At 42.2% G+C, this 26,591-nt stretch overlaps 1 protein-coding gene across 6 annotated transcripts in view; it reads left to right on the forward strand.

Moving 5' to 3' along the window:
• Positions 1 to 708: 708 nt before the first annotated feature.
• PCDH1 (protocadherin 1) overlaps positions 709 to 26,591 on the forward strand; it is a 276,302-nt gene continuing 250,419 nt past the window's right edge. For 2 of the 6 annotated variants that reach the window (XM_026718742.2, XM_087930550.1), the window contains exon 1: positions 709 to 840. Coding sequence is in view for 4 of the 6 variants with exons in the window: in XM_026718739.2 (XP_026574524.1) it covers positions 2,270 to 2,393 (124 nt within the window). In the remaining 2 variants the exon portion in view is untranslated. Of the gene's footprint in view, positions 841 to 1,441; positions 2,394 to 26,591 lie in introns of those variants that run through there. The other 4 variants (XM_026718739.2, XM_026718743.2, XM_026718740.2 and 1 more) reach the window with 3 other exon arrangements.

The following is a 26,591-nucleotide window of genomic DNA, read 5'->3' on the forward strand; positions in this document are numbered from 1 at the left end:
AATGTTACCTTGTAATATATTTGAGCCTTATTCGGTATAGACATGAAGTTGCCATTTCCCATACTTGTTTCCCCTGTAGAAGGTGGAAACAATTTTACATGTTTCCAGTCCTTTTCAGGACTGCATTGGGTTTTTTGGCAGCTGCAACAATCTGCTATTTAAATGGTGATCAATAAGGAGACCTAGATCCCTCTCACAGTTGTATCTTGTGAGATAGGGCATAATGGTCAACTCTATAAGAGCCTTCTGAATCTTTCCATCTTTCAAAGTCCATCTTTCAAAGGAGTAGGAACAAGGGAGGGAATTGGCAATCTGATGAGAAATCCAACATCCTTGCAAGCCCTGCTACAAAGTAAGAAAGGCCTAAAGGCAGCCATTCCACAGGGAAATAAAACAGCCTCTAGTCTAGATGATGCATAGCGTAATGCAAACAAAATGGATCATGAGGAAAAAAAGGAGAGAGATGCAACGGGTTCATAGCAAACAATTTTGAGATGTGAAAAAATGTAACTGATTTCTGTTTGGTTTGTATGTTTACTAAATCGGTGAAAATCTTCACATAAGCTAAAGGCAATCTACAACATTTCAGAGATTTCCACCCCCTCTTCCCTGCTCATTTGGAAAACAATCCAACAGCCTATTAACAGGTAAGCCCTACCCTCTTCTGCTCTGTCTGAACTAGCTCTACGGAGAGCCCACATGACCTGCCTCTCTGACGTGGCAGAACCGTAGGTAACAACAGACCTGAATCTAACAAGCTGAGCGCCTGGCATTGAAAATTGGCAGAATGCTATCGTGCTGCTTTTGGTAGAGGAATAGAATCCATTTCGCTTCTTAAAGGTACAGAAGAATCAATTATCCCTTGTCCAAATGAACGTGGGTAGTAGCGCTTCCCAACACATATATTTAATAACCACGAACCGAGTCCCCATAATAATACTCCCCTATGAGATATGGTTAAGATACAAAATTTGATTTGTTAGTTACTGCTTCCTCGTTTAATGGCGACCGGCACTCCTCACGTTCACCATGTGAACGCACAAAAACCTGTTACTTCTGTTTTTGCGGGGTAAACGAGCTCCTCTCCTTTTACTATAACATCCTGAAGCTGGTGCTACAAGGAAGGAGACGTCAGTTTCAGGTGCGCAGCCCCAACTCTTCCCAGCAGGTGCAATAATACACGGCGTTTGTTTCACCGGAACCAGGAACGAGTTGAGATGGGAGGCATCGAAATTACTGTGGCTTGACTTGAGGACAAAGGCTGGTAAAATCAGATCCATCCACAGGGCAAAAGGGCCACTTATTTATGTATTGTTGGCGTCAGTCATTTGGGTATAGGAATTTCTCGGTGGAAGGAAACACAGGCCTCACGCTCCCACTCCACTCCACCCCACCCCCTGAGGCGCACCAGCAATTTGGGAAGGAGGCCTCGCATGCCCCTAGTGGCAGTGTTGAGCATCCGCCGCGATAAAGTACGGTGTGAAGAGCGGAACTGGTTTCTTGATCCTGTCACCCAGTTCCATGCTTGTGGATACAAGCGCACCAACCCCAAGGTTTAGATAGCAGTAGGAGAAGCTGGCAGCAAATCAACTTTCCCGATGCCAAAAGGTGGGCACTACCGATTTCTGGGCCCTGTTGCTTTTTGATGAACATGAGGGAAGCCAGCAAAAACGGAGCTGCTAATTTTTCAGGCAAGTAAATGGCCGCGAATTCAGGGAGGGGCAGAGCGATTGAGATGAAGAATGGCGCCCAGGAACTGGGGCTACTTCTAGGATAAGCTGTTGAGATTCAAGAGATAATCTGGTTTGCTTTATGCAGATAAACGTTTTGAGACTACATTTCCCCTCGTTTATGGATTTATCAGGCAATTGGTTATGTTCCTTCTGATCCACCACCAACTAGCATCAGGCTTTAAGGAGATTGAAGGGGACTTGGCCGTGTAATGCCAGTTTTATTGCAAATGGAAACAATTACACAGAGAGTGAATATGCCCGATATATTTGGCATAAAATATTGGCAGCCGCTTGGCCAACACAGGCGGTGATGGCAGTACAGGTCGCTTTGCTTCTGGTCGCTCCTGGAGTTTCCACAAATAGTTTCGACTGGGTCCAGGATTTAATAAGCCGATTTACCACCTTTCCTCGGTAGCTAGAGGAGGTGGTTAGCCGGGAGGAAGGAGAAAGGAGGGTGAGGCGGGGACTGCCTGCAAACCCAGGGCTGCGCTTCTCCATATTTCGCTTTTTTTGCACACGCGCGCACACATTCACATATGAACATCCAGAGGCAGACCGGTTTCGATACAGCGAATTATTTACCCAGAAGAGCTGACGCCTGCCGCTCTTTTCAACGCGTACCCTCAGCGGGAGAGCTGCATAGTCGTATACTGGTAACGGGTGAGTGGGTAGGTTTTAAAATTTGTTTTGGTGAGCCATAACAAAATAAACCCGCCACAGTCCTGATAGTTGAGATAGAAAAATTCCAAGCAAAACTGATCTCGATTTCCTGGGAAACAAATCAATCCGACTGTTAAAGGTGATATCTGGAGAGGAGAGGCGAACTGGGAGAATGCGGCGAATTTTCTCTGCTGGCCACCATTAAGTAAGGAGGAGCTGTAGCTGTGTGCAAACTGGAGCCGGTCGAATGCATGGGAGGCTGGGAGGATTACGACCGGGAACTAAGAACGCATCTTTACCACCGTTGTGTGTTGGAATGCAGGAGGTGTCGTTCATTGGGTGTCTGGTTGATGCTAGGGATGCGAGATGATAATCAAGCAAATTTTGCAGAAAAGCATCCGGTTTGCGATACCAGCTGCAGCAGTTACTCATGGAGGGAGGGAGGAGGGGGGGGGGATGGATTGATAGATAGGTAAGTATGTAGGTAGGTAGGTTCAGGCTGGAATTCTAATCCTAACCTCCCTCCCGCTTCTGCCACTCATCAGTTTCAAGAGCAACTCTGGACCATTCTCCCCCCCCCCCTTCCATCCTTTCTGGTACACCATAATTTTGTGTTTAAAAAATCGGTGGTTTTATCTGCACTGTATGGATTAATGGATTTAATGGCTGAGAATGGTTAATACATGGTCCCCGGTAGACAACACCCCCCCCTTTAGCATAAAGGAAAACAGAGGAGTCAGGGAGGAGGCAATGGTCAACATTTATTTTTCACACACTAGTTGGATCGTTACACATATGTAGCTTATGTATACATTTTTCCTCCTTGGGAATGGCACTCGTTATAATTCAGTGTAAGCACCGTTGAATATTATTGATTGATATTACCTCTTAACTGTTGGCTTATTCGATGCTGGGGCGGGAAATGCTCAGTTTTATCCCTTGAAACATGCAGAATGAGCTGGCAGCAAACCACCTCCCCGCAGGACTTGCGCGATACTTCCACCCCTCCCCCGATCTGGCTAGGCGTTGGCTTGGGGACATCACGTAACTGCTGCAAATCCTTTTCTTTTTCTCCAAATGCGTTTGTTTTCATTGTGCTAGTAGGAGCATTGGGGGTGGGGGGGGAGATAAAGGACACAAACGAAATTTGGCCAGGTACTGTGGCTACTTTTTGTGCTTACGGCTGTGTTTTTCTATGAACAGCACAATCACCATCTCATCTGAGGTGGCCAGGTCATGTATCTAAGATAGAAGGTGTGTTGTGTTATGGCTGTTGGCTAGAGCAGTCTTAAAATATTGTTCTGAAATAGAGCATGCTGAGAAATGTTCTGTTAAATGTCTCTTTGGAGATAGAGAAAATGGAAGTAAGCCAAAAGAAAAGGTGAAAAATATATTGTTTCCCTTTAAAAAAGCATTAATGAAATAAAATAGGTCTGGGTAAATGAGGCTGGAAAGAAACTGGTTTTTAGAAATATTGATCATGTGGATGCAATAAAAGATGAATAAAAACCTGGATAGAGTTTAGGTTAATTGTATATGATCAGATGTAAATGAAATGTATATGCATTATTGACTATTTTTAGACCTATCAGTATGTATTTGAGATGAAATTGTAAAGAGACTGGGTTATAGGGTGGAGGGACATGGCTTGCAAGATGCAAAAATACACTTGAAACAATTGCATGTGTAGTGTATAAATCTGTCTGACAGAAAAACACATACTACACATATCAATAGATATAACAGTGGAAGATGCTTAAGATGTGCATTATAATAAAGAGGCATATTGCTTTGATCATAGGATAGTATTTATGCTACTTTTTGCAGCTTGAATTTCTTTTAACCTGACCTATATTAGAAGATGAATTATGTTGATATATATTAGAATGAGTGAGCTTAGTAGGCATTTAATTACATTTGAAATCTCTGTTAATATTAATTACATTAGAATGTTATCCAGCTTCATAACCAGGGACACTCCATTTTTCCAAGGTTAGTGTTGTTTCATTTCTTATACATTGTCAGCTAGTAAATTACTATTTTAAGAAATAGAATTTGGTCCAAAATTATATATTTTTTTACTATAAGAATTTGGATTGTGCAAATTTCCAATTTTCATTTGTGTTTTAGGATTTTTCTGAATTCTTGAAAATTCCCAATTACAAATACATGTGTTTATCTCTGTTCATTTACATTATAAAGATATACATTGCCTTTTTCTCCCTTTCAAACACCTAGGGAACTATTAATATATGATTGGAGAATTGGTTGGGAATTGAAACACTAAAATGGCTTGTTTAGAAGAATGACAAGATGGAGTATGGCCATTGTGTTGTTCAACTTTCAAATTAACAAATGCAGTAGATTTGGGAATTTAAATGGAAGGCTGCCATGCTAATCAGAAATGTTCTTTAAGATGAGATTAATCCCTATTTTGGAGTAAATTATGCAGAAAAACATGAATGTGCATATAAACTACGATCCTGTATGTCAATTTGGAAAAAAACATTAACTTGTGATACCTAAATTCACTTCTTAGTGGTTTTATATTGTGTAATTAGCGGAAGTAGCACTATTTAAGGCCCATTGAAACCATTGAGAGTTTATGAAAGATTTTGTAGTTGCTGGAATCAAGGATGCATGAGACATTTTGAATGTTTTATTGGGAGGCATATTTCATATATTTCTCTTAAAAATAGTGAAGTTACATATTGTATTGAAATCCTATAAATACTTCCTAGGCAATAAATTCAAGTTAATAGGAATTATTTCTGAGCTAACATTTGTAGGATTAATAAAACAAGTAGCTATGCTAATATAAAACTATTAGATTATTTAGTAAAATAAATTGCTAAGAATGCTGTGTTCTGAATCCTGGTATATTGCTTTGAAATTTCATCCCTGATTATCAAATTTGACAGTGTATTACCCCCTCCTCCAATTAATGGAATTGAAAGGCAAACATTGTGATTTAGGGCCATTTTGTATTGGACAATGGAAACTGCCTTCCAAAAGTTTCCCATTCCCATTCTCATCCTTAAAAGTTCTGCAAAGCATGTTGCCTTTTCTTAGGATGATGTTACCACCTTGCTAAATGTTTTTCTGAGCCCTTCAGAAGATTGGAAAGCTAATTTGAGGCCTCTGAACTCTTATCTTTCCCATACTGTACTAGTAATTATAAACTGTAATGGTTATGCTATGATATGGCAGGCATGATTAATTTTTGAAAGGATATTTGATATGTTAGCAATGAATTACATAAAGAATTGAGAGTTTGTTTTATAGGAAACAAAAAAGATTTTTAAAAAGTTGTTCTATTCCTTGACATTAAAATTACTTGATATAAACTTATTTATGTGAATAATTTTATTTTTAAAATTTAATATTTATCAGTATGATGGTGTCTAGCAAAATATATAACATAATAGCATCAATTTTCATGTTTAATATTAAAATACATAATATAGTCTTAAAATATACATTTGGAACTTATACTAGTGGTTGGTTTGTATCCTCACCGACAAGTGAGCATTTAAATTTGTTATATCCATTTGAATTGGCACTTGCTGTATATAGTCTTTCCTTCCTTCCTTCCTTCCTTCCTTCCTTCCTCTTGTGTGCCATTCTTCTGAATCAGTTTGTTTCTTTCACAGCAATTTCTATATTTCTTGTCAATAATGTTGTGGAAATACATTATATGTGATGAATTCATATCAAAATTTCCTTGCAATGAACTAGTTATTTCATTTTTTTCTCTCACTGAATTTTCTAGAAGAATATCAAGCTTGATCCACACAGAATCTAAGCACTAAATAACTTGCTATGAGCTCTTGTCTTTTCTCCTTTCTTTCCAAGAAGGAAATAATTCACAGTGGCCAATAGGGATGGAGTATTGTGGAGGAAATTTCCTTATAATGGAAGAAAGCTTGTTTTCTATTTGAAAAATGAAAATGTTAGCAAAATCATTTTTTCCTGAATTCATGTGATTAGAGGCTGAAAAAGCAGTGAACTGGAGCAAGGAAGCAGGAGAAACCAACATGTCTGGCTGCTGAAAAGAATCTAAACAACCATTAGATGGTGCCAGAAATTAGAGTTAATGAATTTATTTGTTGCCATCTAACAATTGCCCTTGCAATGTCATTTTTTCATCTACTCTCCATTACTGGGCTGAACATTTCTGCTATTCTACTAATTGAAAAGGGGAAAGTACCAATTCTGAATAAAAGATCCTTTGTATTTGCTTATTCAAAAGATGTTTGCTTATTCAAAATCAAGAGAAAAGCAAGGCAGGATTCAAAGCAGTTTTATTATTTACTTGTAGATGTACATCCGTGCATCTAACTAATTATGGAAATACAAGATCTTACATAAAGGTGTAGAGTTCTTTATCCCCAGCTTACTTTGAGGTAGTTAGCTTACAGGTGAATCAGGAAGAGGAAGCGAGGACAGATCAGTCCATGTGCTGAACTCTCAAGGTTTGTGGACTTATTGAGTCTTGGCATTTTATTTTATTTTTTTATAATAGAAAAGGGGAACTTAACTTTCTGACTATCTCTGATGAGTACTTCATGATAAGATTATAAATGTAATATTTCCTCAAACTAAGATCAGGTTCCATAACTGCATGGCCGTGTCCATGTAATTTATTGTGAAAATATGGAAGAGATGTGCCATTTTCTTCTATATTGGGGGGGGTGGTGGGGGTGGTTTTTTTCTTAACCCTCACTAGCCCACTATTTGCTCCAGCATTAGTGTAAGCCAATAAATATTTTTCAAGGGCATGTCATCCTCCCATCTCACTAAGAAGGCAACCTCTGATAGGTTTTTCTATGTATTAAAAGTAGTGTTTTATGGCTTATACTTGCTGAAGCTGTCCTATCCACTTTGCTTGCTACTCTATTGTAGCAAGAGTTTCCACTCTAATTGCCTACTATGCATTATACCAGGAATACCCCTCCATAGACATTATTAATGAGTTCACTAATGGAGCAGTGAAATGATAGCTCCCTCTTTTGTTTAAAGAAACCAGGCGAAGTTAACAAGAGTTCTGCTACTTTTCTCCTGCTAAGTTAAATGATAGAATAAATTACATCACTTTTTTTCTTTTCATTTTTTTTAAATCCATGAAGCATAAAAAAGGGAATTAATCAGGGACTGTAGTAAATGCAGTCCGAACAGGGTATTAGGCCATCTCCATGGTCAAAGCAAAGAAAGATATTAAAATATAGAAGGAATTTCTTAGGCCATTTTCATTCATTTATACATAGAAGTCAGCAATAAAGGAAAGCCCCTAATCTTGAAAATATGGGTAGGAAGTAGGAATTTGGCAGCTTCATGACAAAGGACTAAGAACCAAATCAATGTTGGGGTTATTATTCACATTAACCACTACCACAATCAATATGAGCACAGGGAACGGTTAATATAGATCTTAGACAGCACAAAATCAGGTTCAAGGTAGAATTAAAAGAGACTAATAATGTAGGGAATAGAAGGTTTCTTTTCCCTTTAAATGCCTGTTTTTTTTCTGAATGAGGATTTTTTTACACAGACATTTTCAGAGTCTTTCCCTGACCTGACTGTTATGGCTTAAAAAATAAACATAGAATAATAAATCTGAACATTGAGTTCTTTCATCTCAACCAAAAGTCTGTTTCCACTGAAGCATGTAAATCTTGATTGGTCTAAAAACCATTCAAATAAGTTTCTGCCTCTCTTTTATTATTAAATAACTTAAGTGAAAGAGACAAGTAATAAAAGAGAACTAAAAAGCTATATATTCTGGATAATTGTGAGGCAGTGAGGACTGAAAATATCTTTTTATGCATAGCTGTTGATTGCAAAGGTGATCAGAGAATTGCTGATTGCCCATTATGCATGATTCAATGATTACTTATTGCTTCCTGTTGAAAAAAGCAAGAGGTTACTGTAGCAGGAATTTAAGGCTGCCAGTTTCCAAGAAAGGAGTTTACTGAGCAAGTGAACTAACCTAACAGAATTAACAGAACAGACTGAACCTAACCAGACCTAACAGACATTTCTGGGCAAATTTAGTGTTCTCCCTCCATCAACAATGAGCCCTTTGTTAATTTGAGAACAAAAAAAAAGAGCCTTTCAATTAATGTCACCTAAAGGGGCAATGAAGAGTAAGATACAACTTTGCATTAGTGATTTGAATGCTTATGATGCGGTTGCATTTTTGTCTGAAAACAATTTTGCATATTCTTGCAATAAGTTCAGGTTCTTAGCAGTATCCCAAGAAGAAAAAAAGTGAGAGATTAGAACTATTTTGCTTTTTCAGAATAAAAGTTTTACAGATCCAACAATGGACAAACTTCAGCAGAAAACAAAACAAAGAAGCAAACCTGTAAGTAAAAATGACCAGAAAAACAACACAAAAATAAGAGTTTCTACATCTTTGAAATTTAAAAATATCTTTGACACCTTCAAAATTTCAGAATCACAAGAATGAAACAAATGAACAGGAAACAAAATGGTGAATTTCTGAAGGAGAAAAGGTAGGCAAGTTGGCATGAAAGGATATATCTTTCTCTTCTGCTGTGCTCCTTAATCTACATTAAATTCTATGTTACAGGATCAATACTTTATTAAACTTGACACTCCAATATATTTATTATACTTCTCTAATTTGATTTAAATATGTCTACAAGAAAATACCAGTTTTATCTTCTTCTGAGGAGAGGAGATCTACAGTGGTTTTATTCCAAGAGATTTTCCATCAGCTAAAAGCTCTGAAACCTCTTTCAGGATCTATTTCATCACTTCTGACAAGCAAATGCTTAAATAAATAAATATGAAGTACATGGAAAATAAGGTCAATCATTTTCAAGATCATTTGCAAAACAAGAAACTTCAAACTGTACAAAACATACTTTTTGACTCCTTTCACCTGTTTTAGAAGCTCAACCATGAAAATTTCTGGGTAATCATGCAGGATTGACAAAGTCACCATCAGTTAATTGGAAAGGTAGCTTAAAACAGCTTACATCTTGCAATGATATTTGTAACACCATCAGATATCCATATCTGCCTATCCCAGGTCCTTGGAAAGGACTCAGTAGGTAGACAAAAATGCAAAATCCAGTCTGAACATCTGGCTTTCTGCAATGAACCAAATTGTTATTAATAATAATCCCCAGTTAGAAACTACCCTGATGAGATTGTGGGGCTTATGTGCTCTGAGGAAGGTGAGAGGTATTCCATAGGTTCAACTCCACTGGACAGGTATCATCAGAGAAGTCAAACAAACACTGTCTCTCCCATAAAAAAATATGGTGAAATGTAAATTTAAGGAACCCATACGATTGTCACCTGGCTTAACAGGGACCATGCTAGATGTGGAGTTCCTGGACATCTGGTGAAAAATGAGCTACTGGACTCAGGACTTTTGGCTGAGTCAGTAGCTGCAGAACTACTGGAAGAAAAGGTGTTTACCAGACAAAAATAGTGATTGAAAATAAATAATGATCTGTTATTACAGATCAAGTCCAATAGGAAAAGCATATTTGAAACTAATGCATCAGTTCTAGAAAGAACAACATACAGAATCAGAAATAACAAAACAGAGGTTAGTAGATCAAAGTCAATTTATAATATGAAATAAAGTAGTCACAGAAGCAGAATTGGAAGGTCTACCCAGAGCAAACAAATCAAAGCCTTGCCAGAAGTAACTCAGACTGTAGAGCCAAAGCAAGTGAAGTTGGCAGTAGAAGAATCCAGCAGAGATATAGAATTGTTTTCATTTGGAAACCAAGTAGCCTCTCTGCCCCGGAAAGAACAAAATCCTCTAACTAAAGAAGTAGAAGAATTGAAATAAAGAATAACTGAGCATCTTCAACAGCGCAAAAACTTCACAATATGGTTGCCTGCATTGAAGCTTATTCCAAAGAAGCAGCTAGCACAAGCATTACAATATGCTAGTATTGCAATATCAAATATAAGCACTATCTTACTGCAAGAAACAAACCAACTAATGTACAGCACAACTGTAACTACAACTGAATACCTGGGATGCAAAATCAACAAAGAAGAAAAAAGCCAAACAGTGCATCACCAAAATGGAACATCAGACTGGAAAACAAGATCAGCAAGCTGAGATCAAGCAACCTAGAACAGATGAATGAAAAGCTGAAGAACAAGAATACCAAAAAATACCTAATCAAGAAATACTACTTAGAAACAAGGAAGCTTTGGAAATGACAAGACAGCAAATAATAGCTATAGCCAAGAAGCACAAATTGCAAACCATATAAGTAGAATCTTCAGTTTCAATCCAATCAGAAACATTTCTACCAATTTAATAATGGAGAGACTGCTGTGAATAATTCAGTACCTAGCAAAGAAGCAGTGCAGTTCTGGACACAGAAATGAAATAACCCAAGGAAATACAACAAAGACACAGTTTGCTTAAAGTATGTGATTAAGAATAAAAAAAGTTGAAATGAGAACTTTAGCGGAAATGGTGGAGAAAAAAGTAAGGAAGATCAAGCACCAGGTAAAGATGAACTTCATGGTTTTTGGTTGAAATATCTGACTGGTCTACACCCGCTCATTGCCAAGTAGTTTAACAACATACCCCAAGGTGGTAAATTTGAAGAATGCTAATGTGGCAAAACCTACCTGATAATGAAAGATCTAGCAAAAAGGGCAGTACCAGGCAACTACAGGCCAATTATAGGGGCAGTACCAGGCAACTGTAGGCCACCAACAATTTTCAAATTACTAACTGATGTAGTAGCTGATGCGGCCCAGTAGCATCTAGTTGAAAACAAGCTCTTTCCACCTGAAGAGAAAGGAAACCACTCAAACGGCAGAGGAAGAAAAGATCAACTCCTAATAGACAAGATGACTTTAGAAAACTGCAAGAGAAGAAAGACCAACTTGAATGTTGCATGGATTAACTACAGAAAGGTACTTGACTTTCTATCACATGATTGGATAATCAAGTGCCTAGAAATAACAGGAGTCAGTAGAAACTTCAGAAGCATTGTGCAAAGACTGATAGAACAATGAAAGACATGGTTGCAGGTCAATGCTGAGAGACTAGGAGAGGTAAATAACAGGAGAGAAATATTTCAAGAAGATTTATTACCACCACTACTGTTTGTCATTGTGGCAAGAAGAGTCGCAAAGCTTATTTAACAACTGTTTTGGTTAGCAACAGAAGTTTTGGGCTCAATTGTGATTGCAAGTTGAGAACTACCTGTATACCAAGAAGACTTACTGACTAGTGGAGATACCAGCCTGGCCTACAAGAAAGACCAAATGAAAAAAAAATGGTCTTTCTTGTAGGCCTGTGAAGATAAAGCATTACACAGCCAGTACATTAAAAATAGCAGGGAAAAAAGATAATAACAAGAACTGGCAAGGATTAAGAGCAGGAAAAGACAGAGATTGAGGAGATAATTCTGACTACACAAGATCAAGCCTTGAGAACAAATGCATACAAACTCAGAATTGAGAAGACAGCAAAAGATAGTAAGTGCCACTGATGCAAAGAAGCTGAAGAAACAAGCTTCTGGTTAGCTGCTGTAAGAAGATCACACAGATTGACAGGAAGCCAACAGCACGACAAAATAACAACAATGGCACACAACATATGCAAGAAATATCATTTACCTACAAGGAAGAACTGGTGGGATTATAAAACAGAGAAAGTAATAGAAAATGAAGAAGGTAAAGAGAAGAAAAGAACTGGAGAAGATAACAAAATACAAGACCTACAACTAGAAATATAATAACTGTGGCAGAAGCAAACAAAGGTTGTTCAATAGTCAGCAGCGCCTTGGGTGTAATCTTTAAACCAGTGGTCCCCAACTGGTGGTCTGTGACCCACTGGTGGTCTGTGAGAAAATTCTGATGGTCCACAGAGAAATGGCACCCCCCCCAAAGCACCCCCCCAAAGCAATTAATCTGTGCAGGAACAGAAGGCTGTGCCGCCCACATGGCCAGTGGAAACACAGGGCTTGTGTAGCTTGCAATGCAAACAACATGAGTTAGTGATCTGGCCTGGCCATCGGGCTGCTTCTTTCCACTTCTTTCTTCTTCTGCTTTTGGCTGCATGCAAGGAAAGCAGCAAAAGTCTTTCTCTCCCCCAAACTCCGCCAGAAATTAGTCTTTGAGACCCTGCAAGGCATCCTGCTTCAAGAGGTTGCGCTGGCAAATACTCATTTCTGGCGGAGTTTGGGGGAGAGAAAGAAAGACTTCTGCTGCTTCTGCTGCTTTCTTTGCATAAAGCTAAAAGTCTCTCTCTCTCTCCCCCTGAGAATGGAACTGGAGATGGTATCCTGCAATCCCAAATAATGATTGATCGGCAAGAAAATGGGGTGGGGAATTTTCCTGCAGGCCAGAAGCCAGTAAGGAAATGGCAGAAAAGAAAAGAGGAGGGATGGAGTCCTTTAAAAAAGGGAGAAGAAAGAACACCAAAGCGGGTGGGGTGTGTGATGACTCCCCAAGGAAGAAGGCAAGCTCGGAGCGGCAGAGAGAGCTGGTAAGTCCAGCTCTTATCAGCAGTTGTCCATGAGGGGCAAGGCGAGGGAATAAAGAAAAACAACCATGCAAAGCTCCTGGGCAGCGTGTTGCAGCTGCTGGATAGGCGGGCAAAGTCCCACCTGCTGCTGCTGCTGCTTTTTTGCTCTCTCTTCCAGAGTGCCGCTGCCACCGCCGCCATTGAACAGCCCAGTGCTCGCTCCACTGCTGCACCTGAATTGATCTGGTCACACATGCACACATGCTCTGCCTCTTGGTCCAAGTTAGGGATCCTCTCCAAATGCCCACCCCTGCATCGACAAAGAAGGCATGGATGGTTCAGCTGGAGAAACTGCTTCATGACTTTTCCTTCCCTCTTTCTCTGCTCCCTGCCCTGTGGAAGGACTCTCGCAGCCATGGAGCAGACCGGCCGCCTCTGCAACAGGATTACAACTTCGGTGGAGGAACCATTGGCCAAGTGGGGGGGGGGGAAATCAATGACCCGGGCAGGTTTTTAAGGGTTTCGCTTTACAGTTCTCTGGGAACTCAGGCACAGCTTCGGTGGCAAGCCTGGTAGCTGTATGTATCCCGAGAACATGTCCTCTTCCTTCCTAAAACTGAAAAAGCTTCAGTTCTGAGCTGTAAAATTGGTGTTTAAAGGCAGTTCAGAAGTCTGACTATATTGACTGTCATCCAGACTAGGGGTCTCCAACCTTGGCAACTTTAAGCCTGGCAGACTTCAACTCCCAGAATTCCCCAACCAGCTTTATTAGTGATTCACTGGATTTAAAATTATGAGTTTGGTGGTCCCTGAGATCCAAAAAGTTGGCCACCCCTGCTCTATACCACTGCAGCACCATTTGAACACCATCAGCCTTGACAAATTCACCACTAGTCAATAGCAAATGGCACTTTTTACTCAGAATAGCTTACATCTTGCAACAATATACACTGCTCAAAAAAATAAAGAACACAAAAATAAGACATCCTAGATCTGAATGAATGAAATATTCTTATTAAATACTTTGTTCATTACATAGTTGAATGTGCTGACAACAAAATCAGACAAATATTATCAATGGAAATCAAATTTAGCAACCCATGGAGGTCTGGATTTGGAGTTAACACTCAAAATTAAAGTGGAAAAAAACACTACAGGCTGATCCAACTTTGATGTCATGTCCTTAAAACAAGTCAAAATGAGGCTCAGTAGTGTGTGTGGCCTCCACGTGCCTATATGATCTCCCTACAATGCCTGGGCATGTTCCTGATGAGGTGGCAGATGGTCTCCTGAGGGATCGCCTCCCACACCTGGACTAAAGCATCCCCCAACTCCTGGACAGTCTGTGGTGCAACGTGGTGTTGGTGGATGGAGTGAGACATGATGTCCCAGATGTGCTCAATTGGATTCAGGTCTGGGGATCGGGCGGGCCAGTCCATAGCATCAATGCCTTTGTCTTACAGGAACTGCTGACACACTCCAGCCACATGAGGTCTAGCATTGTCTTACATTAGGAGGAACCCAGGGCCAACCACACCAGCATATGGTCTCACAAGGGTTCTGAGGATCTCATCTTGGTACCTAATGGCAGTCAGGCTACCTCTGGTGAGCACATAGAGGGCTGTGCGGCCCCCTAAAGAAATGCCACCCCACACCATTACTGACCCACTGCCAAACTGGTCATGCTGGAGGATGTTGCAGGCAGCAGAATGTTCTCCATGGCGTCTCCAGACCCTATCATGCCTGTCACGTGCTCAGTGTGAACCTGCTTTCATCTGTGAAGAGCACAGGGCACCAGTGGCGAATTTGCCAATCTTGGTGTTCTCTGGCAAATGCCAAATATCCTGCATGGTGTTGGGCTGTAAGCACAACCCCTACCTGTGGACGTCGGGCCCTCATACCACCCTCATGGAGTCTGTTGCTGACCATTTGAGCATCCACATGCACATTTGTGGCCCGCTGGAGGTCATTTTGCAGGGTTCTGGCAGTGCTCCTCCTGTCCCTCCTTGCACAAAGGCGGAGATAGTGGTCCTGGTATTGGGTTGTTGCCCTCCTACGGCCTCCACCACGTCTCCTGATGTACTGGCCTGTCTCCTGGTAGCGCCTCCATGCTCTGGACACTATGCTGACAGACAGAGCAAACCTTCTTGCCACAGCTCGCATTGATGTGCCATCCTGGATGAGCTGCACTACCTGAGCCACTGTGTGGGTTGTCCGTCTCATGCTACCACTCGAGTGAAAGCACCACCAGCATTCAAAAGTGACCAAACCATCAGCCAGAAAGCATAGGAACTGAGAAGTGGTCTGTGGTCACCACCTGCAGAAGCACTCCTTTATTGGAGATGTCTTGCTAACTGCCTATGCTTTCCATCTGTTGTCTATTCTGTTTGTACAACAGCATGTGAAATTTTGATGGTCAATCATTGTTGTTACCTAAGTGGTCAATTTGATTTCACAGAAGTGTGATTGACTTGGAGTTACATTGTGTTGTTTAAGTGTTCCCTTATTTTTTTGAGCAGTGTATGTAATACCGTCAAACATCTGTGTCTGCTTTCCCCATATCCTTGGAAACCTACCTAGTAGGTAGGCAAAGTGCCAAATTGAGTCCAAACATCTGGCTGATTGTACAATGAATGATGATGATGGTGATAATAATAATACTTTCGAATACAAACGGATAATCATTTGGAGCACAACACACCAGATATCACAGTTGTCAAAAACCGAAATGTACAATTTATTGATATCACTGTACCAGGAGATGCCAGAGTCAAAGAAAGAAAACTGGAAAAAAATCATGAAATATTGCAACCTGGCCAACAAAACTACGTGATTATGGATGAAACATGTAATAGTGATATCCATTGTCATCAGGGCACTTGGTACCATGTCCAAGAACTTTGCAAAATAGATTATGAAGTTGCAGCTTCCTGTTGTAGTGCAGCAGAGCTGCAAAAGACTACGTTACTCAGAACAACATACACTTTAAGAAGATACTTGGTTGATACCTAGGATGCTGGCAGCAACCTGTATCAACCATCAGAGCCAGTCAATGATATTTATGATACATTTTAAAATGTTCAGTTGACTGAGTTTCATGTTTAATGAATAAAAGAGATAATATGGATTCTGGTTGAAATCACTAACAAGTTTGCGTGCAAGATTAGCAAACCAAATGAATCAGGAATGGAAGGTCCAGAAGGTGAAAAATGGCTAACAACTAGAAGAAATGTTTTGATTCAGAAGGTTATAGAAAAGGGAAATAAACCTGAAAATTATAGGCCAATCACTTGCTTGTGAACAACATACAAATTACTTACAGGCATTATAGCAAGCCAAATTTATGGATATTTAGAAAACAAGGATTTCCTACCTGTAGAACAGAAAGGGTAGTGCAAAAATTCAAAAGGAACTGAAGACCAACTATTGATTTTTACAAGAAAAGACAAACAAATTTGTTCATGGCCTGGGCCATGAAGAAAGCATTTGATTCTGTTCCACACAGCTGGATTAAGAAATGCTTATATATTTTTGGAATTTGCAGCAACATCCAGAAATTCCTGGAGTTCCATGAAGCTATAGCAAACTAAGTTGATGGTTTGTGGAGAAGAACTTGGTGAAATGGAAATCAAATGAGGAATCTTCCAAGGAGGTCAAGGGGGCAGCCTCATTGGCTTTGGAGGAACATGGGGAGGAGCAGGACGAGGCAGTTTTGGGTCCCTCTGGCTTGGGACAGCTTGCCAGCAGGGCAGAATGGAGGTAGGACAACTGAGAGAGAGGGGACGAGAGAGCAGGCAGTGGAGATGAGGAGCGATAGAGCTCAGGTGATGAGCAAGCACCACCCCCTCCTGATCCCCTAGCACGGAGAGTGGAGAGGAGGTGGGAACCGCACAGGTTGACCTGATGACTCAGGAGGAAAGTGCTCTGCCCCTCTTTTCACAGGGCACACGTGGGGATTGAAACTTAAGGAGACACTGTGAGGAAGGGTGTTTGTCAGAAACAAATGCTGAATTCATGGACTTCAGTGTGCTGTTGCTGATGTCTGAAGTTTGCTGGACTTCTTGCCTTATAATTGCCTTGTTCCTTTGCTTCCTGGATTCCTTGACTTGTTCCTTTGCTTCGTTGGACTCCTTGACTGGTTTCCTAGCCCCGCTGGACTTCTTGCCTTGGAGCTGTTGTGCTAACAGCATTTTACTGGACTATTCATAGCCAGAGGCTGCTGGAAGTGTGTGTGTATGTGTGAGCTCTTTGCTCTGGGACTTACCATAAACATGGGAGTGTTTGGGGGAAAGTTGGAGCAATAAAGGGGTGCTTTGAGCTATCAGCTGACTGTGTTGCCTTGCCCTGGGTCATCACAGCAATACCAGTTACAGATTAACAGAGTTGGAAGAGACCTTGTAGGTCATCTAGTCCAACCCCCGCCCAAGCAGGAGACCCTACACCATATCTGTCAGATGGCAGTCTTTTCTTGAAAGTTTCCAGTGATGAAGCTCCTTCAACTTCTGAAGGCAAGCTTTTCCATTGGTTAATTGCTCTCAATGTCAGAAAATTTATCCTTATTTCTAGGTTGAATCTCTCCTTGTTCAGTTTCCATCCATTATTCCTTGTCTGGCTTTCAGGTGCCTTGGAAAATAGCTTGACCCTCTCCTCTCTGTGGCAGCCCCTCAAATACTGGAACACTACTATCACATCTTCCCCGGTCCTTCTCTTCACTAGACTAGCCATGCCCAGTTCCCACAACTATTCATTGTATGTTTTAGCCTCCAGTACCCTAATCATCTTGGTTGCTCTTCTCTGCACTCTTTTTTATAGTGTGGTGACCAAAACTGGATGCAGTACTGTAAGGCTTTATAGAGTGATATTAGTACCTCCCTTGATCGTGATTGTATCCTTCTGTTAACACAACTTATTGCATTGGTTTTTTGGCTGCTGCTGCACATTTAATTGGTTGTGCACTAAGACTCCAAGATCCCTCTCACAGTTTCTGCTATTAAGCTTGGTTTTACCCAGTCTATATGTGTACTTTTGGTTTTTCTTGCCTAAGTGTAAGACTTTACTTTTCTCTACATTGAATTTCATTTTGTTAGATAGGGCCCAGTGTTCAAGTCTGTCAAGATCCAACTGGATCTTGAGCCTATCATCTAGGGTATTGGCTATTCCTGCCAGCTTAGTATCATCTGCAAATTTGGTAAGTTCCCCATCTATTCCCTCATCTAAGTCATTTATGAAGATATTGAAGAATTCTGGGCCTTGGACAGAACCTTGTGGTACCACATTGCTTTCTTCCTTCCTTGTAGATGTAGTACCATTAAGGATTACTCACTAAGTATACTTTGTCAGCCAGTTACTGGTGGTAATGCTACCTATCCCATTTTTTTCTAACTTATCAAGAATTAGGTTGTAGTCCATTTTGTAACTGCCTTGCTGCAGTCTAAGTATATTATTCACACAGTAGTTCACTGCTCTACTAATTTAGTTACTACTTGACGAATAAGATTATTTTATATTAGGTTTTACATGAACTGAAGAGAAAGAACTAGAGAAAATAACAAAATACTGCAATCTGCAAATTGAAATTGAGTGATTGTGAAGGAAAAAATCACTATTGTGTCAATAGTAATAGGAGCACTAGAGTAGGGATGTCAAACTCAATTTCATTAAGGGCCACATCAGCAATATGGTTGCCCTCAAAGGGCCAGTAACTGGGTCGCCGTGACTAGCTGGGTGTGGCTGGCTAGCTATGGTCAGCTCGACAGTGCCCACTAGGCATGGCTGACTCAGGACAGCTGGGTTTGGACACAAAAAGTTGCACTGGATAACTCAATGTGGGGACAATTTGGTGGCCCACAAGTTCCTTGCTTCCTGGACCTGCAGCCCAATCCTGCCCAGCCCTCTTCCCTTACAGGTGCCCAGCTGTGCTTACCTTCTCCTTGAGGCTGCTGCTGCTGTGCTTGCTCTCCTTGGTCAGGTTGCTCATGGTGGGTGCAGGAGGGCAAAGTGTGTGGGGGAGGGAGGCCCATTCCCTCTCCATGTGAGGACACCTGGCTTTGTAACCAAAGCATCCTTAGCGATAGGATGGGGACCGCCAGGAGAAGGGGGCAAGGGGATGGTGAAAGGGCAGCAGGGATGGTAGTGGCCAAGATCTAAGGCAGGACTTCCCTCACACCCTCTCTCCCTCTCATTCCAATCTCCCTCCTTTCCTTCCCATTTCCCCCCCTCTCTCCCTCCCTGCCTCCCTCCTCCTCATTCCCATATCCCTACCTCCCTTCCTCCCTTCTCATTCCCATCTTAACTCAGGAAGGGACAAGGGGAGGGGTAGAGGTTGGTAGTGCTGCTGGCAGCCAGGGCGGTCTCGAGGAAAGGGAAGCGCTCAAGGCTGGGCCAACGAGCAGACCATGGAAGCTCTGGTGGTGGATGTGACACTCCACTTGCTAGTGACCATCTGAGCTGGAATGCAGTCAGTTTTAGATCTGTGTGGCTACCCTGGAGTCAGCAAGGAACTGCCTCTGCCACTTTGGCCCTGCCCCCGGGCATGTGCACAGGAGGCAGTGAGTGTGCAGGGGCCAGCATCCTGGATGAAAGGGAAGCACTCAGAACGCAGTCAGCCAGGGATGACAAGCCCCATGCGCTTGCCACCTCCAATTCATGTGGCTAGGGGATGGGGTGGGGTTGGCCCCTCACTGGCTTCAAGGCAGTCCTGCAGATAAAAGGCTTATCATGTTTCAATCTGAATGGCTGCCACCATTTTGTAGATCAGCACCTGGCCAAAGCTGAGGTATCACAAGCTGGTCCTTCACTGTTTCTAGGTGGCCTCATGGGCCAGATCTAACCACATCATGGGCTGAATTTGGTCCACAGGCTGTGAGTTTGACACCCCTGACTTTGAGCAATACCCAAAGATTGCCTAGATTAATGGAAATTTTGAACTAATTAAACTTAATATTTTGACTTTGCAAAAAAAACACCTTACTGGGAACTGTCTATATACACAGACATTACCTTGACAGCTCTTAGGTTCTTGGTTTGGACTTGAACTATTAAGTTTTTACCAATCCCAGACTATGAATTGAATTGAATGAATCATGTCATCCTCACAGTCACATTGATAGACTCTACATACCAAGGCAAATAGGTGGGCGTGGAGTATATCAGATGGTTGAAGAAGAAAAAAAGACTTTGAAAGAATATCTGAAGAACAATGAAGAAGATGCACTGACATTAGTATGCCAGGAAGGTTTACTGACTACTTGGAGAGACCAAACTGGCCTATAAGAAAGATCAAATTAATAAGAGAATTAAAACATTGGAAGACAAAGCACTACATGGCCATTGCATTTAAAAAAAATAGAGGGAAAGTAGATAACAACAAAATAGAAGGAAAGTAAATAACAACAAAACCTGGCAATGACTTAAGAGCAGAAAAGTTAAATAAAGAGATTGAGGGACTAATTCTGGCTACATAAGACTAAGCCTTAAGGACAAATGCATACAAAGCCAGGATTGAGAAGATGGCAACAGACAGTAAGTGCCACCTATGCAAAGAATCTGAGGAAACAGTGGACCATTTGATAAGCTGCTGTAAGAAGATTGTACAGACCTTCTACAAGCAGGATCATGACAAAGTAGCAACAATGGTGTATTGGAAGATCTGCAAGAAATATCATTTGCCTGCAAGGAAGAACTGGTGGGACCATAAAATAGAGAAAGTAATAGAAAATTAAGTTAAATTGTTGTGGGACTTTAGAATTTAAACAGACAGGCACTGCCACATAACATCCCAGACTTAACAATTGTCCATTCGAAAAACAAAAAAGTCTGAATAGTGGATGTGGCAGTGCCTGGAGATTGCAGAATAGAAGAGAAAGAGCTGGAGAAGATAACAAAATGCAAAAACTTACATATAGAAATAGAACTACTATGGCAAAGGCAAGCAAGGGTAGTATCAGTAGTAATACTGTTTCCCCGAAAATATGATCTACCCCCAAAATAAGACCCAGCATGATTTTTCATGCTGCTCATAATATAAGCCCTACCCCCAAGTAAGCCCTAATTCAGAGCCTTTTCAGTGGGGGTGGATGGTGTGCATGGCCACCGCAGCATGTGGCTAGTGAGCGCGTGGGGCCAGACTTTGGAAGAAGCTGCACGTGATCTGTCCCACCATCTGTCTTTACTTGTGGAGTGTGCGGTGGAACTGGAGGATCAGATTTTTTTACAGCGTGGACTGAGAATGCAGGGGCTGCGCCCTGGCACAACCCCTGTCCCACCACTTGCCTCACTTCATAGGAGAGACATTGGCAGAAGTGCAGGGAGTGGGGGAGGCACACGATCCGGCCCACCAGATGCACTGTGCGGCCACCTACCTTTTCCATCTATTTTTGCTTGCTCATGGCTGCAATGGGGCAGACTGCCTTCCAGTGCCTCTGGCAGGCCAGATCACATGCCTCCCCACCCACCCCCGTGCCTCTGCCTCCACCTGTTGGTGGTGCTACCACGCAAGGGAAGGGAAGGCAAAGTGGGGATGGCACCATGCTGCAGCTCCTCCACACACTGCACAAGGAAAGATAGGTGGTAGGATGTTGGGTGGAAACAAGGCTTTTCATCCCTCACCTCCAAAGGAATGAGAAGGAGGGAAAGGGAGAGTGGTCGCTCAAGGGCTACCTCTTTGCCGGCTGCTCCCCTGGTTTGTTTGCAGGAACCCAGTGTGGAAGGAAGGACCTGTTTTTTGCAGATTTGTTGCAAAATCTTTTTTTTGCAGGTTTTTCCCCTTTGAACCCGTCCTCTGCCCTCAGAGGGTGATAGAGGGCTAGGCTGGGCTAAATCAGGAGAAGGTGGGGAGAAGCTGCATAGCTAAGGATGAGTGGTTTGCCCTCCTCTCCACAGGACCTCTCAGGAGACATGGTGTGCAAATGTAAAAGCTGCTTCTTCCAAGTCAGCAGCAGCACCTGAATCAAAACAAAGCTGTAGGATTTATTTTTATCTTCCTTCCAAAATGTGCCGGGATGGCATTAGCAACAGGCGGAGGTAGAGGACAATCTGATCAAACCTCTGTGTTTCTCTTTCTCTCCTGCTTCCATTGTGCAGCGATCGCCGGTCCCCACTTTCTCACCAGCCTGCATCACCCCATATCTCCATTCTTGTGTGTATGTGTGTCTGTGAGAAAGAGATCCGATCTAACCTCGGAGAGTTACAGTGTACCAGGGCTGGTGGCAGTGTGCTGTCTCTCTCACACACACATGCACACAAACATACACACAGAGGTTTGACTGGATTTGCCCTTTCCCTCTTTCTCTGAGAAAAGCCAAGGTCCCTCTTTCTCTCTTTCACTGGATCGCCCTATTTCTCTCTCTTTCTCTTTCTCTCCCCCTTCCTTCCATTGTGCAGCAATCGCCGTCCCCATTTTCTCACCAGCCTGCATCACCCCATATCTCCATTCTCTCAATGGCAGCCCCCTTTTCTGCCACTTCTCCAACCAGCATTGTGTTTCCTCCTTTGTATGGAATGATGCTAAACTCTGGGAAAAATAGGCCACCTGAAGCTGGGCGAGAAAGGCCAAGGTCTCTTCCTTGATGGATCTGCAAAGCCCATGAGGAGAAGCAGATTGCTTCCTGCAGAGTTGGCATTGGCACCCGCTTCGGACAGCAAGCAGAAGAGCTTTGCTGTTTTTCTCCAGGGCTTTTGACCCCCCCCTCCCCTTTTTGCTTTTCTGCCTTAAAATTCTGGGCTCTGGCAGCAGGGCCACTTCATCCTTTTCCCAAGAGTGTCTTGCCAGTGTCCCCTTGATGGCCTGCCCCTCTCCCACACAATTCCCAGGGAGGGAGAGGGGGTGAGAGAGAGAGGAGTGGGGAACAAATGGAAAGGGTGCCCCAGAGTTGCGGCACTTTGTTTTGATTTGTATTCCATGTCTCCTTACAGGCTTTGTGGAGAGGCAGGTGCGCCCCTCATCCTTAGGTGCTAGATGGGGAGCTAGGCTGAGCTGAAGTAGAGGAGAAAAAAGTGGGGGGAGAAGCAAGCCTCCACCTGCTGCCTGTGCTGCCTGCAGTGGTCCCAGTTTCTGCTAGCGAGTGATGAGTCTATCAAAAATGAAAAGCAGGACTCACCCACTGTCCCTTATACTGTGGAAGGTGGCAAAATGTAGAGAAGAGCCACCCTCCCTTCGGGAAAGAGCCAGGAGGTATTTCAACAGCTGGTCAAGCTGGGTGTTATTCAGATTACATCCTGGCTTGTTTTGGAAGGGAAAAGCATATTGTCCGTGCTTGGGTTTGCATGGCAGTGGTGTGGGACTGCAGGATTTATTTTTATCTCCGTTCCAAAACATGCCGGGATGGCACCAACAGCAGGTGGAGGCAAAGGCACAGGACCGCCCACTCTGTGTTCACCAGCCTCTGCAAGCGCATTTCAGGCAGCTGCCAAAAGCACATTTTGGGAACAAGCCGAGTCCTGCTTTTCACTTTTGATGTCTTGCCACTTGCTTGAAGCAACTGGCATGAGCGACCACCCATGCTGCTTCTGGCCTTGCAGGAGCTCTTTGCCCTCCTGACAGTGCTGCTCTCAGCTGCCCTGCTAGGCTGCTCCTTCCTGGCGCAGGGTGAGTCAGTCCAGATCTACAACCTCCAGAGTGCCCTCCCACCACCAGCTTGCCAGGGCCCCTTTGCCAGCAGTCATGGTGGAGCCATGCTGCCTCACCTGCCACTGCCTTTGGGCTGTTGAGCCACTTATTGCAGGTCTACTTGGTGCTGTCACACTTGTGCCGACTGTGCTAGGCGATATGGGTGGTGCGGCTCCACTGGCAGCAGGGAAGATGCTCCAGAGGTCATAGATCTGGGACAACTTTCCCCACACCAAATAGGAGCAGCCCAGCAGGGCGGCTGCAAGCAGCGCTGCCAATGAAAAAAATAAAATTCCCCTGAAAATAAGCCCGAGTGCTTATTTCAGGGCCTAAGAAAAAATAAGACTGGGTCTTATTTTCAGGGAAACACGGTAGGTACTTTGGGTGCTCCCAAAACAACTGGAGCACCACTTGTGAATACCATCAGCATTGACAAATTTGCCATCAGTCAATTGCAGAAGGAGGCTTTACTTGGAACAGCTTCCATCCTGCGATGATATCTGTAACACCATCAAACATCCAGATCTGCCTATCTCAGTTCTTTGGTAAGGCCTTGACAGTTAGACAAAAAGGCCAAACCCAGTCTGAATATCTGGCTGACTATGATGATCAACAACAACAACAAACAACTGTGGCAAAGGAAACCAATACTAAATAGGCACCTTGGGTGCCATCCCAAAACAACAGGAGCACCACTTGAACACCATTGGCATTGCAAAATCACCTTCAGTCAATGCAAAAGGCAACTTCGTTTGGAATAGCTTACAATACCTTTACAACCAAATATTCACATCTACGTATCCTGGGTCCCTGGAAAGGACTTGATAGTAGAGATAGAATGCTAAATCCAGTCTGAACATTTGGCTGACTGTGCAATGAACAATGAATAATAATAATCACAAATGAGTTCTACAAAGATTTAGATAAGAATGAAAGCCCAACTAGAATAGAGACACCCTCCAAAGCAATGTAATTTATTTTCCCTGATCTTCCAGCATAAATATCTTTAAAGCAAATTTTAAAAAAGTATCAACTGGCTTTGTTGATCAGTATTGCTTTCATGTCCCTTGTACTCATTTGTATTAACATCAAAATAAAATCAAGAAATGTCAGGTTGTGGCTATGGTTGAAGCATTTTTAATGGGTGTGAAAATAGCTCCTACTGGTTCTCCAGTTATTCAGTTTTATTCATAATTATGTATAATATGTTATTAGAGTTCAAAAAAATACATCTATCCCTCCCCCACTCTTAGTTTATTTGCCCATCACTTTTCTGGGCATATTACCAGTTCATATTTAAATTCTTAGAAATGCCCTGTCTGTTTCCTAGGTGACATGTCATACTTACTATTTTTTAAAATGTAATTTAAATAGATAACTTTTTGATTTAATTAGAAGATTCTTCCCACGCGCATACAATGCAAAGTTGTAGGGGATGTTGCATGGTGCATTGCGCGCACAAGTGACAGTACCAGCATGGCGTGGCACATGGCGTCCTGTGAGTGGCAGCGCTGGCATAAGACACACAGCGTCCTACCACAAGCAGCAGTACCGGTGTGATGCGCCACGTGGCATCTGTCAGTAAGCGGCCACAGAAGTTGGGCAGCAGCGTGATAGGTGTCGGGGTGTGGGAGGCCTAGCTGTGGCAGTCCTAAGGTAAGTGGGTGCAGGGTACATGGGCCAAGTCCAACCCTCCCATTGTGCCCTAGCTTGATTTTTACGCATGCGCCTTGCCCCACCTCGTATAACCATATTTATGACAGTTGCAGTGTCCTGGGATCATGTAATCCTCTTTTGACAAACAAAGTCAATGGGAAAAGCAGATTCACTTAACAACTGTGTTTTAATTTAACAACTGCTGCATGTCAGTGTTCCAACTAACGAACTCCAAACCAATAGACAGGCATTTTCTCAAAGTTCTATTTTATTAGAGTAGTCATATTAACACATCTGGGGAAACCCGAATCTGAGAGTTCTGGGTTTTCCCTTCATAACTGAAAATCCAAAACCCATCCCCTGCATCCATCAGTCCATCACATGGTCCAATCACTAGTCGTCCCAAGTGGCACTAGTCGTCCCATCCCTCCAACCATTCCTTTCCCAGGTGCAGGATGGCTTGTCCTTGACTCGGAAGAAGAATGTTGTTATGTCTGAATTTCCACCTCTGTAAGATCCCCGCTCCCAAATTCCCAGGCACTAGAATGTGGCAGCGTGGAAGTTTCTAAGTAAAATATGGCTTCCAAAGCTGACAGAGTTATTCACTTCACAACTGTAGCAAGAAAGGTCTTAAATGTGGCAAAATTAATTGAACAACAGAAATTTTGGGCGCAATTGTGGTCCTAAATTGAGGACTACTTGTATAGCCAATATTATTTAGCCAATATAGCTGACATTTTGGGTGAGAAAATTGTTTGCTAGGTTTGTCAGGAATCTATTTGATCTCTCACTAGTTCCAGAATTTCTGTCCCAGTTGATGTCAGGATAGTTGAAGCTTTCCATTACTACTGTGGTATTTTTCCCCACATACCTTAGTTAAAAATTAAAAGCAAAATGTTCATCTATTTCCTCTATTTTGTTGGGTGGTCTGTAATATACCCCTATGGCAGTGATATTAACTCAAATACATTTGAGAAAGTTTCATCCTTGGTTTTGTGCTTTTCTGTAAAGGTGTTTTTATTTCATTTATTATTTATTGTATTTATATTATTCATTTCATTTAAAAAAGGTTATCAAGGAAGCTGGAGAAGTTTGCAGGAGTCAGGAATCAATTTCTCCTGACCAATATGAATTATTTTTTTTAATGGGGAGTTGGCCAATAAAATTTCCCACAGATCACCCTGAATTTGCCTTTGTTCTTAATTTGTGAAAGAAATGCTGTTAAATGGCTGTTCTCTTATTGAAGGTAAACACCACCAGAAGAACAGTTCCAAGGTTGTGTATTGCTTTATGTGCTGTAACAGCAGGTACTTGGAAATAAGGGGAGGAGATCTTATTCAGTAATCTTTCTTTACCCAACCTCCCTTTCTTTATGTTCTTGGATTCCACCTCCAGAGAACCCATGAAAATAAGAACAGTTAAATCCTAGAGAAGCAGAACACAGTTG

The sequence above is a fragment of the Pseudonaja textilis genome, chromosome 3, assembly GCF_049901715.1.
Source record: "Pseudonaja textilis isolate UNSWEBS1 chromosome 3, rPseTex1.2, whole genome shotgun sequence".
Lineage (NCBI taxonomy): Eukaryota > Metazoa > Chordata > Lepidosauria > Squamata > Elapidae > Pseudonaja > Pseudonaja textilis.